Source organism: Erpetoichthys calabaricus, chromosome 2 (genome assembly GCF_900747795.2).
Source record: "Erpetoichthys calabaricus chromosome 2, fErpCal1.3, whole genome shotgun sequence".
In the NCBI taxonomy this organism is placed as follows: Eukaryota; Metazoa; Chordata; class Cladistia; order Polypteriformes; family Polypteridae; genus Erpetoichthys; species Erpetoichthys calabaricus.
This window is the reverse complement of record NC_041395.2, coordinates 270397736-270412752: the sequence shown is the minus strand read 5'-3', so window position 1 is coordinate 270412752 and position 15017 is coordinate 270397736. Positions and strand designations below refer to the sequence as shown.

At 36.2% G+C, this 15017-nt stretch overlaps 2 protein-coding genes across 2 annotated transcripts in view; both read left to right on the top strand.

The window, feature by feature from the left end:
- The window catches only part of LOC114644829 (protransforming growth factor alpha-like), a 157908-nt gene that overhangs the window by 33132 nt on the left and 109759 nt on the right, over positions 1-15017 (top strand). The gene's annotated exons all lie outside the window — the stretch shown is intronic.
- tbata (thymus, brain and testes associated) overlaps positions 3671-15017 on the top strand; it is a 50702-nt gene continuing 39355 nt past the window's right edge. The window contains exons 1-3 of the mRNA XM_028795533.2: positions 3671-3775; positions 5570-5649; positions 9120-9349. Of these exons, the coding sequence (XP_028651366.1) occupies positions 5603-5649; positions 9120-9349 (277 nt within the window). The 5' untranslated portion in view covers positions 3671-3775; positions 5570-5602. The remainder of the gene's footprint in view (positions 3776-5569; positions 5650-9119; positions 9350-15017) is intronic.

Below are 15017 nucleotides of genomic sequence, written 5' to 3'. Positions count from 1 at the left end.
CGGTAGTTTGTTGTGGCCTGGTCCACCAGTAAGACAATTATGGGATTTTCCAATAGTAATAATTTTATTAGAGTTTTTGACCTTAGTTTGAATCCCTACAGTGGGTGTTTATATTCTCATTGCGTTCTTCTGATTTTTCCATCAAGGTTCAATGATACACTCTTAGCCTGACTAACAGTGTAAATTATGTATCAAAGCTAAGCTCCTGCCTTTCTGTGATTGACACTGGCTTCTCTATGACCCCCAACTAAAAAAAAATTGCAGGAACTAAAAAAAATCAATCCTGTTTCATTTTGAGCTGCCAGTGTTCCAGTGATGGATTTTTGCTGCTTACTGGCCACATGTGCTTCCATTTTGATCCCAAAGGATTGTAAAACAGCCTCAAGCTTGCACTCTACTTAGGCTTAATTAGTGCTAAGTAATAGACAGTAAGTTCTCAGTGATTTATTTTTGGTTTTCTTTTTAAAAAGATATATGTGTATATATGCATTTTATTTAAATAATCTAGTAGTTGTTTACTATATACAATTGCATATCAATATATAACGAGTATGAAAAGAAAATATTTAAAAAATTACATTTGTCTATGTTCCAAAAAGCAGTTTAGGGGCCCAATATTTTAGTACATAATTTATTAGTATCCTGCAGCGTCAGTGATGTGAAATCAACGATAATTGGGAAAAGAAGAGAATGAGTGCCTTCCAGTGCTTTTCAAGAAAAGGCTCAGCAGGAATGCCAGCGTGATATTTTTACAATGAAAACTTGGAAAGCTTATAATACACTTGTGGAAGAAAAAACGTAGATAAGAATTTGAATAGCTGAATCTTCAAACAAACTAAAAGTGAGAGGTTATTTCAGATAACACTGTCAAATCTATTGCTGTAAACAGTTTTTGAAGTGCCACATAACAAATATAAGGTTCACTAAGGGCTCAAAACAACTTTCAGGTGGACCAGTGACTATTAATTAACTCTCTTATTTATAAAAACTCATCAGTCCAACTTAATGAAAACATTTTTGGTCTTCACTGGAATGTTTTTAGTTGATAACATCAAGTGCTGACATCATAAGTAAAATAGAACAGCCAATAAAAATATCAAAAAGTTCATATAAGAACTTCTATTTACTACATGTTGTGTCCATGATCCAATATGGTTAATTTATGTCCCTCTGAATGCTATTGTTACAATGCAGAGTGAAATAAAATCATTACAAACCTTTACTACTTTTCATCAGGTGATACGATCTTCCTGTTCTTTATAATGAATCACACTATGGCAAAGATGGGCAGGCTACTGAAATACAGAGGTGTTACAATGACAAAAAGACTCCAAATGTTTGAAGCAATGATTTTGTTATTGGTAACATAAGGGTATGAACTCAAGGCCATCAATAAAGCACAATGACAGAAAATCAATGCTTTTGACCTTTAGTGCTGGAGATGTTGACTGTGTGGTAGCAGAGGGCCAGGCATATCTAGCAATTGAACTCTAGAGTCCTGGGGTTCATTATATACCTTAAATATATACATTAATGTAGGATTACATGACTCCTTTTCTACAATATCAATAAAAGGTTATTTCAGACAATAATTATTCATAATTCTGTAGTGCTAGTATTGATTTATTCATTTTCTGAAACCTTTTACTCTAATGCAGAATCATAAGAGAAGAGCCAAGCCTGATATTATTGGGAGCAAGACAAGGACATGGGACACTTGTCCATCTCAAAGACGTTTTACACCCCATTCATTCACACTGAAGCAATTTAAAGATGCTATTTTTTAACACTAACCTGCAAAACGTTACAATGCTTGTGGTAAATGAGACTTCATGGACACAGATAGGAACCTCTGTAAGATCTGAATACATGAACATCCACTGTGCCACACTGCCTCTCAAATAGTGCTGGAAGTCTTTGTAAATGACAGTTTCCAAACCAGAAGTGTTAAAATTACAAAATAAAAATGTACTGGGAATGACTTAATATAAATGTTTTATTATTGGTGTGAAAAAGGTGGATTTAGCCACTTGCACTGATTAGGAACAGAGCCCAGCCAACTTTGCATGCATTATGGAATTTATTTGTCTTTGTATAGTGCTGTCAGTTTATCACAGATCACTCATTTCTTGTTTTTGTGCTCTCTCCGTGTGCACTATGTTCTGTATGTTGCTACTGAGGTATATGAAATTCCTCTTAAGGATCAATTATCTCTATCTATCTATCTATCTATCTATCTATCTATCTATCTATCTATCTATCTATCTATCTATCTATCTATCTATCTATCTATCTATCTATCTATCTATATTGTACATTATGTGGGTCATTTTACCAGAACTTTTCAGAAAAAGTGCTTTCAGAATGAATAAATGAATGATTGAATAAAATAAAAAGTTCAGTAAGTTATCAAAAATGAACAAATAAATCACATCCCCGTGTACCATTTAACTCAGCAAACACATTGCCCTCACATCTGTCTTTGAAATCACCATATGAATCAAAATTAAAAAAAAATATACAACAACTCTGTTCAGAGCAAATCAAAGCTGAAAAGTAGGATGTGTATAAAACTGCCATGCCATTTAAATAGTAATAATATTATTGGTATTAAATTAAACTTATTACTGTTACTTTGTTATCTCAGTTTAGTAAAGGAAAAATAAGGTGCCAAAAAAGAAAGCAAAACAGACAATATGCTCAGAAACCACAGCCTGTAAAGGTGAGAAAGAAGGTGCACTCTGAGAATAAAGATACACCAGACTAAAGTAGGCAGAAGGGCAGAAAATGAATAAATTTAAATAAGAGGACTACTGTGTGCAGTAGTTGTGTGTCAACTCCAAACTGAAACAAATAAAGCTTTGTGAATATTTAAGAAAAACAACCTAGTTGATATTATAATGGAACAACAAGCTAAGGATACACTAGTTGAGCAGCATTGTAGATGGTAATATGATGAAATATGTCCATTTAATAAAAAAGAAAGCATTAAATAAAGTGGGTTGAAGGTAACATTCTAATGTATTATGGTGCGTGACATTTTGTGTAACAAGTTCTCATAGAATTATTTGATGTTTATTTATGATAGGATTATTTGTTCAAGTTTTCCAATGAATATGTACACAACCTATATGCAGAATAAACACAATTTATGACCATATTTAAACACTTTGAACATGTTTAAATTGTTTACTCTAGTCACACAAATACCTACACGAAAGTTAAACATTAACAACCTCAAAACACATTTGTTAATTTCTAAAATTGAATATTCACAAATATCCACAAATGTCTTTTTATGTTAAAGCACAATTTCTTTATTATTTCATTTCAGATGTTTTTCCATTTTGTTCCTGGCAATGGCAGTCTCATAGTCCTTGACCAATTAATATCAAATCAAAAATCCTACAGAGAATTCATACAGTAACATGGACTTTGACTCTGCCCTGACTGGTTTTACTTCCTCGATGTTTATTTTTTAAAAAGTTTGCCTCCAAGTCTGAAGGCAACCCATTACAAGCTGCCCTGTAATTACAATGCCAAGCTGCAATTATTCCACAAAGGAACTCAGTTTTATGAATACAACACGCTAAGTGTGTGAGATATCCATTGTGACAAAAAGTTTTTTATTTGTTGAGATTTAGTAACCTAGCAACTAACTTAGAAACAAAAGGTCGCGCGCACACAGACACACACAAAAAAGAAAAAGCCCGAGCTCCCAGTTAGCATCAGAAAGTAGTGGAATCCGTGTGCAGGCGAGCACATGAACTCTAAGGTAAAACTTACATTCATTTACTGGTTTATTCCTTGGAAGTTTGTGTTTTTTTCAATCAGAACTGTGCTTGAAATTCCAGTATGTGTTTTGTGAAAACACCTTCAAATTTCAATGCCAGCTATTATTTATTATCTGAAACACTGGATTTGTGTTTGACTTCTTTTCATCTGTATGTGCTGTAAGTGTGAGTGAGGTTCATTCTAAAATACAAACTACTGAATCCTTAAAGATTATTTCAAAATCTGGAAGAAAGTTGGTATCCAAAGAGTTAGCATCTTTTTTATTTTCTTAAATCTTCACATATTTCCTTTCATTGTTTTAAACAGCAGTTTAATAGTTTATTTTAATGAAAACAATTAGGTACTTTTGGCTTCTGGCGAAAGGGAAATTAAACAACATATGCTTGTTTTAGTTTTTTGTAAATGTAAAAAAATATTTTTATTTGATTGTCTTCTCATCTTCCTTTAAAATATATTCATATATGTGGATGATTTAATCATTTCATACATAGATTGATTGATAAATAAATAATAACAATAATTTTATTTATATAGAATATTATTCTAATTAGACAAGAGGTTCCTAGGGTGACTGCACCATCAATATAGCACAATATAAGTGGGAAACATCTGCACAAGAACAGAGTAGTATATAAAGTTACAACAAAAGACCAGCTCTGCAGGCTAGTATGAGAAGCTGGGGCAATGCTAGTGGAAGGCAGTGATTGTCCTGCATGGTCTCCGTATACATATACCAATGTGTTTACATGTACATATAAAAATTTATATATGAAAAATTCCACAAAAATGTTTAATGGGTTAGATGACAATTACTATACTATTTATCTTGAAAATATCTTCAAATCACCGAATATTAGGGAAATTCCGTAAGCAAATGTTGTTCAGTTATACAAAACATTATTGGGATGGCTCTGGTAACTATAGGTCATTTATCTTAACTTAAAATAATAAAGAACCAGCTTAAAAGTACAGTAGTGTTCATGGAGAATCGGCATGCATTTAGACAGAAGAGGTCAAGCTTCACAAATATGTTTGATTTAAAATAAAAGCAACAAAAGCTTTTGATTATAGGAGAGAATGTAACATCAAAACCCTTTGACTTAAAAAACCCTTTGAGGCCAAAACTGAAATACTGTGTGTAGTGTTGGTTTCCATATTATACAAATCTACTAAAAGCATTTCCAGAACTACAAAATATAAGCTGTGAAACAGAACTGAATCTGATTTGTTTCAGATTTAAAAAATGGAGATTAAGAGGTGATGTAATTAAATTATGTAAAATTATAAACAGAATAATTAGGATGGCACTCAGCTATGTGAATTCTTCAAAAAGGCACAGGTGTTCATAGGGAAGCTGATTAAGGATAAATTTCATATAAATGGTAGGAAATGCAGATACTGTAGTGGGAATAAGTTACAAAATAGTGCACTAGAAAGTAGGGTGTTGAGGACCTTCAAATCTTAATTCACCAATGTTTTAAAAATGCAGAGCTACTGTATGTTGGACTGATTCTATTGTTCTCATCCAATTTTATCCTAAGATCAAAGTTTTTAAATAATAGGAGTATCATCTTAGAGCTTCTACAAAAAATATTTAATTATTTCTCAGACAAAACAAAAATACTCGTGGTCTTTAAACATTACTGTATTGTAAAGACCAACTGAATAGGCAAAGGAGTATTCAAGTATAGTCAAAAACATTCAAATAAATCAGTGTTCCTATTTTAAGTGTCACCCTTTACCTTATTGCACATCTTTTCTTTTTTTTCTGCAGGCCTCCCTTTATATCAAAGGGTGAAATATAAACATGGCAGCAGAAACCAAGAATTGTTCTCTAGTTGTTCAAAAGCAAAAGTAAGTGAGAACTAAATGTAAAGTTTCATTTTGTGTACATTTTTTTCTCTAGTATAAGATGTTATCACCACTGTAGCAGTTTTGGATTTAAAACAATTAAAGACTCCACCATTATAGTTTTATGAGTGTTGACATTAGGAATAGATGCAAATACATTTTGGATGAAATCCCTGTCATCTATATTAGGTGCATAGATATTTATCAGAATTACTTTAGTATTTAATACATTTCCCATCACCATGATACATCGCCCTTCAGGATCAGATATTACATCTGATGCTACAAATGGAATAATTCTGTGTATTAAGATTCCCACACCCCTAGTTTTCTTTGTATAGCATGGAGTGAAAAATTTGGCCAGTCTACTCCCTTTTACTGGTTATTTATTAAGTGAGCCTCCTGTAAAATATTATCTTAGCATTTAAACCTATTAAGTGAGAGAATACTTTCTTTCTCTTTAATTCATGATTGAGACTTTTGACATTCCAGTGCACAAAGTTCACTATTTGGCCATAAAACCATTTTGAACTTTGTTGACATTTTGTAGTCTTAGGTTAAGGTAATACATTATTACATAAAATAGCTTTGACCTAGATTTCATAATATTGCTATTTGTTACGTTTAAGAAGTGTATTGTTATGTTGGCACTTACGGCTATTGGGGTATAATGGATAAATAAGAAAAGCAATGCTCTCTCTCCAAGCCCCTCCTGTGACGGTGCAGGTTGGTTCCATACTACCGGTTGCATCCCAGGAACCTCTTGAACTCATTACTGCGAATAATGTACCTGACGGATGAGCCAGTGGATGAGGACACTCATACAAAGCAAGGGGTAGATGCATAAAAGTGAAAAGTGCTTTTATTAAAAACAGCCAAAATCAATGTTCAAATGTGCAATGCTCTAAATATTCAATAAATAAATAATCCAATAAAAAGTTTGTGATAGTGGAGGTTAAAATCAATCAAATAAATAATCAGTTCAAATGAGGTTAGAAACACAGTGCAGGAAGCTGTCCATAAAAACATGAGCCCGGGTGCACTCCTCTAAAAACAGACGTCTCCTTAGCTTCACCCAATACAGGCTCTTGCAGCCAAGGAGGTGCCTAATCGGCAGTTCAGCCCACCTTCTGCGCTGTCCCTGCTGCTATGGCAAGACTCCGTCACTCACTGCCAGGCTTACATCCCTGTGGTCCATGGATCCCCCACAGGATACGTCACTGAGCCTTCCAGTTTCCCTGCACTCAGACTGCCCCACTTCAGCCTTTTGTGACGAGTCGCTCCAACCAAGCAGTTCCTCAGTCATGGCATCTCCTAGGTCACTCAGCCGAAGTGACCTCCTTCAGTCCCTTGGCATCAGCCATACACTCCCTCGAAGGACTGCCACCCCGCTGCCTGCTACTCTGTCCTGTCCACTTGCTTACAACCTCCAGCTCCCTTTGCCTCCTGACGCCTTCTCTCCTATCTTTAAACCTCCATTTCTTTCTTTCTTTCTTTCTTTCTTTCTTTCTTTCTTTCTTTCTTTCTTTCTTTCTTTCTTTCTTTCTTTCTTTCTTTCTTTAGTTTTTGATTCTTACTGTGCCGGCTCCCTTTCATCTGCCTCTGTGGCTTCAATCACTCACTGCAGAAAGTCGGTGAACCAATTGAGACAGACCACACCCTCATATGCAGGTGAGTCTCTCGCCAATTACTCCACCAATCTCCCGCAGCTACGGAGATCAGGCCAACCATTCAGTTATTTCTTTATTAAAACGGGCTCCTGACTATTAAGCCACATACCTCCCATTTTACTACACACCACCCCATATTGTCTCTGTCAGGCAGACAACACTTCATGAAGTCTGACATGCCAAGAGACAGAACATGTCCAGAACAAAATGAACCCCCCAGCAGCAATATAGAAAAGGCAAAAATTGAGGTATCTTTTGAAAGTACAGTCTAAATACAATAAACCTAGGGAATGATGTTAAATAGTTCTCATGGAGACTGAAATAACATATGATAGTATGTTCCCAATACAATAAACCAAGGATGTGAAGTTAAAACAAAAACACACACACACTGTAAAAAGCAAGTTTCTTTTTGGTTGCCAAAAAGTATATATATTCAAAGGAAAAAAAATCCATATAATTTTATATATAAACACCTACACATGGAAGTGTGTCTGTCTGTCTGTTTGGCCCGGAAGTGAAAGGTGGAGTTGGGGTAAGGGCTCCACCTCCGAAGAATGAGTCACTCGCTTAGCCGCTAATACAGAAGTGAGGCGAGCACATCAGCAAAATGGTATCCCTTTTACTTTTCCTCCCACCGCTAATGCAGAAGCGATGTGAGCACGTCGGCAAAACGAATCCTCCTTGGAGAGAGATGCCCAGAGTAGTTCCTTTCAGTTACCTGACATCTCTACATTTTGATTTTTTTTCTGATGATTTCAATAGTTTCGAGGACCCCTGTGCTTTTTACAGCACGGGTTTACATAGCTAGTATAATATAATAATTGAAGTTTAACCAAAAAAAAGGTGTCAGAAAAGGAAATAGAATGTGTAGTTACGGCAAATGTCGTATTACAAACGGTCGAAGTTGTAAGCAGAATCTTCTTTGTCTTCCCAGAACACAGTATGTTGGAATCAATCTTCTTAACTCATTTTCTGCTTCATTTGGAGAGCTAAAAATGTAAAACTGACCTTCAATATCCAATTTCAATTTGGCAAAGTACAAGAGGCTGTAAATTTTTTTTTCTAATAATGCAAATTATTATGGAGTATGACACAACAGTGGAAATTCCAGATGTTTACAAGTCTAATGTTGTGAATTCTTGCTTTATTTTTACACTGTCTTGTGCTACCACTTTCTAGGAAAGTTTCCACAGTTTTGTTTGTCCTAGTCAACATTTTATTTTGCCCATCAACCTAAAAGGAAAAGTCTCTGCCCTAAAGAGAATAAAAGATATGTTTTGCTTGTCTAGTTCTCTGCATTCACTAAATAAATAAATAGCCTTCTACATAATGTACTGTGGCCTTTCATTTAACTATAAACAGTTTGGTCAGATTTCTAAATAATTTAACTTGAATTCAAATCTGACCATTGTCTCACCCTTTTTCCTTGTTTAAGCTTGAGAATGTGAAAATCAGTCTTTAAAAGTACACGTGGAATGCTTTGAGATACTATTCATTGTGAAATTCTCTACATGGAGCAATGACCAATGTACTAAAATGAAATATCATAATTTTGGGCAGAACTTACTGTATTATGTGATTCTCCTCCATCAAATCAGATAACAGAATTACCATTTTCCTCTACCATAACTGCAACAGTAATTAATATTTTCAAAGGTGAACTTTACAATGTGCTTTCATGAATATTGTTATTAATTACTTATTAATCAGAGAGAACATTAACTGCTTGAAATAAAAGCTATTACTTTGAACTACCACCATCTCCACTGATTTTAATGTGTTCTTCTAATTCTGTCAAAGTGCACTGAAAACATCAGTAAAAGAAAGGATGAAGAAAATTGAGGATCCGGTATCAAGCACCTTTAATCAAAAGCAAACACTGAAAGTTACAAATGAACAAAATACCCCTTCTTCACACAATAATGCTGTCAGGCCGGCATCTAAAGGAACTCCTCGTTTTGGGATGTTGAGCCATCACTCCTTCTTCTCAAGACACAATCCTCATCCTCACCGTGTTACACACATTCAAGGTAAGACTCCAAATCAAAGTCAGATGAAAGAAACAAACTCCCTTTACAAGTTGTACAATGTGTTCATTTGTTTGGTCAGAATTGCAGAAGGACAGTGTAAAATGATTTGCTATAAAAACCAAACTAATGGCCCTAGTATACAACCTTTAACATGTAATACTCCCCATATGCTGATTGTGTAATGTGACAGTTATCGTTATGGAATAATAAAAATTGTAATTGATTGTTTGAAAATGAACTGTGATAATTAGTGCTAGTGCTCTATGACTCTAGCGTTTCAATCCCTAACACAGTCCATGTCTTTGTTGAGTTAATATGTTCTTTTGATGTTTCCATGGCTTTTCCTATAGATCCTTAGCTTAGTGTAATCAGCAATTCCAGACTGGCTGTGGGTGGTGAGGGGGCATTACGATAGACCTGCCTCCCTGCACATGGTTTGCATCTGCCTGTCAGCTACTGCTACTAGAATTCCCTCCGGCCCTCTGTAGCCCTGATCTAAATTAGGCAGATTTCAGAATGTTATTTGAAAATGTGTTCACTTTCTACGCTGATGGAATCCCTGTATTTGCTGAATTTGTGATTGACATTTTTAATTACAAAGAAACAAATTAGGAAGTTGCCAATAAAACTCTTGTTTCTTATTATTTGGCTACCGCCTTTACCCAACTTGGCTTATAACATTTGAGATACTATTGGTTACATTTCTTTTGTTTTTCCAGTTGTAGCACAGGCAGGTGAAGTGACTTGCTCATGGTCACACAACGTCAGTAGTGAGATTTCAGCCCACAACTTCAGGGTTTGAAGTTTAAAGTCCAAAACTTTAACCATTACGCACGCTTCCTAAAAACATCTGCACATTACAGTCACTTAGTTATGAAAGGGCTTTTCTAGTCACATCGTATCTTTCTGTAAATGGGCAATCAGCTTAAAAAGGCAAAACCTTTGTTAAAAGCAGCATTCTAGAAGAACAAAATAGTGAAACTGTTCAGAGGGTTAGGGTTGCAGCTTATTCCCCAACTGGGATCAAATTCCACCGCAGACACACACGACTTCTTTTGCTCAGTGATTAGTGTTGCTATACGCAAACCTTTTGTCATCACTGCAGTATAACAAGGCTTTACACCCTCTATCCCCAATTTCCTTTGCCATTCACTGTCACAGTCTATAGATATAAAATGCTAAGGTCAGACCCTCTGTCACGCAATTACACACAATCTAATGGGGCTAGGACCTCGATCTTCATCTTAATCCAAGCTTTTGACCTGGCACATTCTGGAAATCCAAAAGAATGTAGGTAGCGATAACCTCAGTAAAGTGACCTGTGGTCATGAGTGTAAGAGTATGTGACATGGCAGAAAGTAAAAGAAGAGCAGCAACATTTGTTGAGTGTCAAAAAAAATTGCAGAATCTGATTACATGACAAAGAACACCTTAATGGGCAGAAGAAGAAGAGCAGTGGCATCTACAGAGCAACGAGTGTGGGATACACAATGCAAAAATGACAAAAGACAGAGAAATGCATGACAACAATCTAGAAGATTGTCAAGTACATGTTCAGAATTCATAAAGGACAGCAAAGTGAACTGTGTTTGTGTGTTTATGGGTAAGAGATTGACAAGCCAGCTGATAACCACCATAATGGCAGGAAGAGAAAGAAGGGTAGCGACACTTTCTGAGTGTCAAGCAAATCACAGTAGGTGATTAAGGGACAAAGATTGAGAAAGATGACAAGCAAGAAGAAATCCTGACTATAGATCAGTTGGGCTGCAGACAAACACTGTGGCTCATAGACATGCAAGACAAAGTCCAAAACACAGAATGTACGAATGCCTCAAAGGCCGAATGCACAGCCACAAGATTTGAAGATTGTCAAAAGTCAAAACTTTGAACCATTTGAAAGCATTTATTTTACATATTTACATCATTGCGTCTTTGACGACAACTACCTAGAGAAGTTATATCAATGATTTAATTGATGTCAAGCTGTACTTTGAATGTGTTGCCAAAACAGAAAAGTCCCGCTTGCTCAAGATCAGCCACCAGAAGTTATAAAATACATTATGACTTCCAGAGGAACTGAAAGTGTTACTATTTAGAAACATAAGAAGTATCAACAAGTCTTTATCTTTAACTTAATTTTTGTTTGCATTTTATTTTAGGACCATAGGCCTGCGTGTAAGCCTAGGTAGTTGTTATAGTCAGGGGTTAAACGGACAGGCAAGAATGCCATAATTGCTTGTAGTGCACATTTCAAAGAGGTTTTGGCCAACAAAAACAGTCACTTGGCTTTGTGATGTAACAGGCTGCACCTTGAAAATGGTTTGACATGATAAACATTGTATAATTACAAATACAATGGGGCACTTCTCACTGGCAAAACTGATGATAAAATAGAGGTTGATGTATGCTAGTAGGATGCTACTGTTTTATAGCATGTCAGTGATGGTGTACACATTATGTTGATTTTTATTGGCTGATGGCTTAAAGGCCTGGATGGAATCTTTTACAGATAATTCTGGCTCAATGTGACCGACACGTAGGTAAACATCCATTGTTATATTTTGTTCTGTTTATTGCTTATTTGAATGGCAGCTCACAGCTGTTGAAGCTGCAGGTTTTTTTCAGATTTTTATGCCTGGTATTTTTTATCCATTTACATAACAAGCCCATTTGTACGGTCTAAACCATTTTAGCACCCTCTGGTGCAAACACCACATGCCCTCCTGCTGGCCAATTTCCAGGTGCCAATTAAGCCAGCATTTGCATTTTTTGGGATATAATACTGGAGAACACAGAGACATGGATGGGGAGAAGTGCAGAGTCCACACAGACAGTGACTGGCCCAGGATTCACAGCACTGCAGATACAAGGCAGTGGCGCCAACTACTGATGAATCATGGCATCCTTATCTGGGATTAGATTAGAAATATCTTTAAAAATATATGCGAATGGCTTTTTAATCTGGCTGCCAGTCTATTTGTTTGCTTCTACTTAACATACTGCGCCAGCTCTGGAATATAAAACATGCTTTCAACAATTTGAAATGTGTTTATTTTTTCTTGGTCACCTTTTGAACTGAACTTTTTCTACTAATAGGAGCATTTCACTGAAAACTATATCCTACATAGGGATTCGAGTGTGATTTAATATTTACATATATATTTAACTGCCTGTAAGATGAAACTGGATGTTGCAGTCATACTGACTGCTTCATAAACGGGCTAGAATGATTTATTGAGTATAAATGAAGATTATGTGTACTGGGTAGTGCAAGAATTTATAAATTAGTGAACTCGAGGTATTCGGATTTGCTTCCCAGTTATCCAGGGATGTGCAGGTTAGGCTGTCACTTCCAAATTGGGCCCATGTGGGTGTGTTTATGAGTCGATCATGCAATATCCAATTTCAGGCCTGTGTACTGCCTTGAGCCCAATGTTGCCAGGATAGGCTCTGACCCAAAAACTCACCCAAAAATGATCACGTGGGTTATGAATTAGCAACTATAAAAAGAACAAATGTGAATATGTCAGTGACTGCCGTTCCATCCTAAGTTGGTTTCTGGACAGCTCCAGCTCCCTGTTTTCCTGTAATAGAAAATGCAGACTAAGATAATGGACCAATGCATGAAATTATCAAATAATATTATTAGTTTATTAACTGTTTTTTTTATATTTATATATATATATATATGTATATATATATATATATATAGAGAGAGAGTATATATATATGTGTGTGTGTGTGTATGTATATATCTATACTAATAAAAGGCAAAGCCCTCACTGACTGACTCACTCACTCACTGACTCACTCATCACTAATTCTCCAACTTCCCGTGTAGGTAGAAGGCTGAAATTTGGCAGGCTCATTCCTTACAGCTTACTTACAAAAGTAGGCAGGTTTCATTTCGAAATTCAAAGCGTAATGGTCATAACTGGAATATATTTTTTGTCCATACACTGTAATGGAGGAGGCGGAGTCACGTATCGCGTCATCACGCCTCCTACGTAATCACGTGAACTAAAAACAAGGAAGAGATTTACAGCACTGTCTTTTAATACTGTGTAAGCATACATATTAACACATGTGCAATTAAACGTGTGCATTTACGGGGTGATTTCTCAGGTTTAAAAGCTGACCTTTTATCAAACGCGGGAACAAAGGTAACTGACGTTGTTCACTGTCTTTTAATACTGTGTAACCATACATATTAACACATGTCCAATTAAACGTGTGCATTTACGGGGTGATTTCTCAGGCTTAAAAGCTCGCCTTTTACTAAAAAGGTAAATGCAAAACTATTTTCAATCAGTTTATTGAAACGCTCCCGTTAAGGATTGCAATAACATATTCGCGAGATAAAAGAACGAAGTAGGGGGAAATGGAGGAACAGCCGCAAACAGCGAAGAGCAAAAAATTAATTAAACAATTGAGAACGGAGCGAGTTAAGCATACAAGCATGTTCATAAGGGAAACAAACCACGGTGTAAAACGTAAGTTTAAATAAAGTTTATAGAAACGCTCCCGCTGCGGATTGCAATAACATATTCGCGAGATAAAAGTTTAATGAGAAGACACGAGGTATAAACGAACCACACGCCGTGGCGCAACGTTAGGGGCAACAGTTTCAACCATTCTATGATCTGCTTCTCGCAACTGAAAGACGGCACATGGCGGATGTTAGCCAACTTGCTGACCGCAACGTTAGGGGCTTCAAGTATGGCGCTGACGCCACATCTCAGTGCCAACACTTTGCAGACTGTACTTAAAAGACACGCCCTCCTCACTGGACAGTTAAAAACACCAATCAAACTAACGATGACATCAAGTATTACCCAATCAAAAGTAGGAAAGGAGGCATCTTCATAAAATGCGTGTGGGATGATTTGCATGAGACGCTGCTTTAAAAAAAAAATGATTAAAAAAATACGGGATAAATCCCGTCCAGTATTGATTCAAAACGAGACGCGTAATTTCATTCTCAAACGCGGCACGATTCCGTATTTTAAAGGACGGGTGGCAACCCTACAGTGCCAGGTAACCACCCATACAATCAGATTGTGATTCAGACTAGGAATGCAATGAATGTAATTACCCCGATCTACATACAAGGCGAAAGTCTTGCAACATTCAAAGATGATGGTTTGGGATAATTAGTACTTATTAAGTACACCATGGAACATAAAAGAGCTTATGAAGCCTTGAACCGAAAAAAGCAACATCTCAGAGATCGTACAAAAAAAAAAGCAGGTAATGTCGTTTTACTCGCTGTAGATTTTAGTGAAACATTACCAGTTATTCCACGAGGGAGACCAGCAGATGAACTCAACGCTTCTTTAAAATCCATGCTTCTCCCACGGTCGGTTATATGTCGCGTGTTCTCGGGTAGGTACACCAAAAAATGTATACATTTAAGCATGTAATGGGCAAAGAAAAAATGAGGTATACCCGAAGGCACTGCAGTAGTACTCAATGTAACTTTACTTCTTAAATGTTAATGTTTTACTGTTTAATAATTTATACGCTTCTTATATATTGTTCAAATTCTTTTATCAAAATACCAGTGACAGCGCAATACACGATAACATGGAGTGAATACACCATACGCATCTGCCCACGGCCGCCCTGGTGTGCGCAGATAGGAGTTGATTCTAAAACAAAATAAACA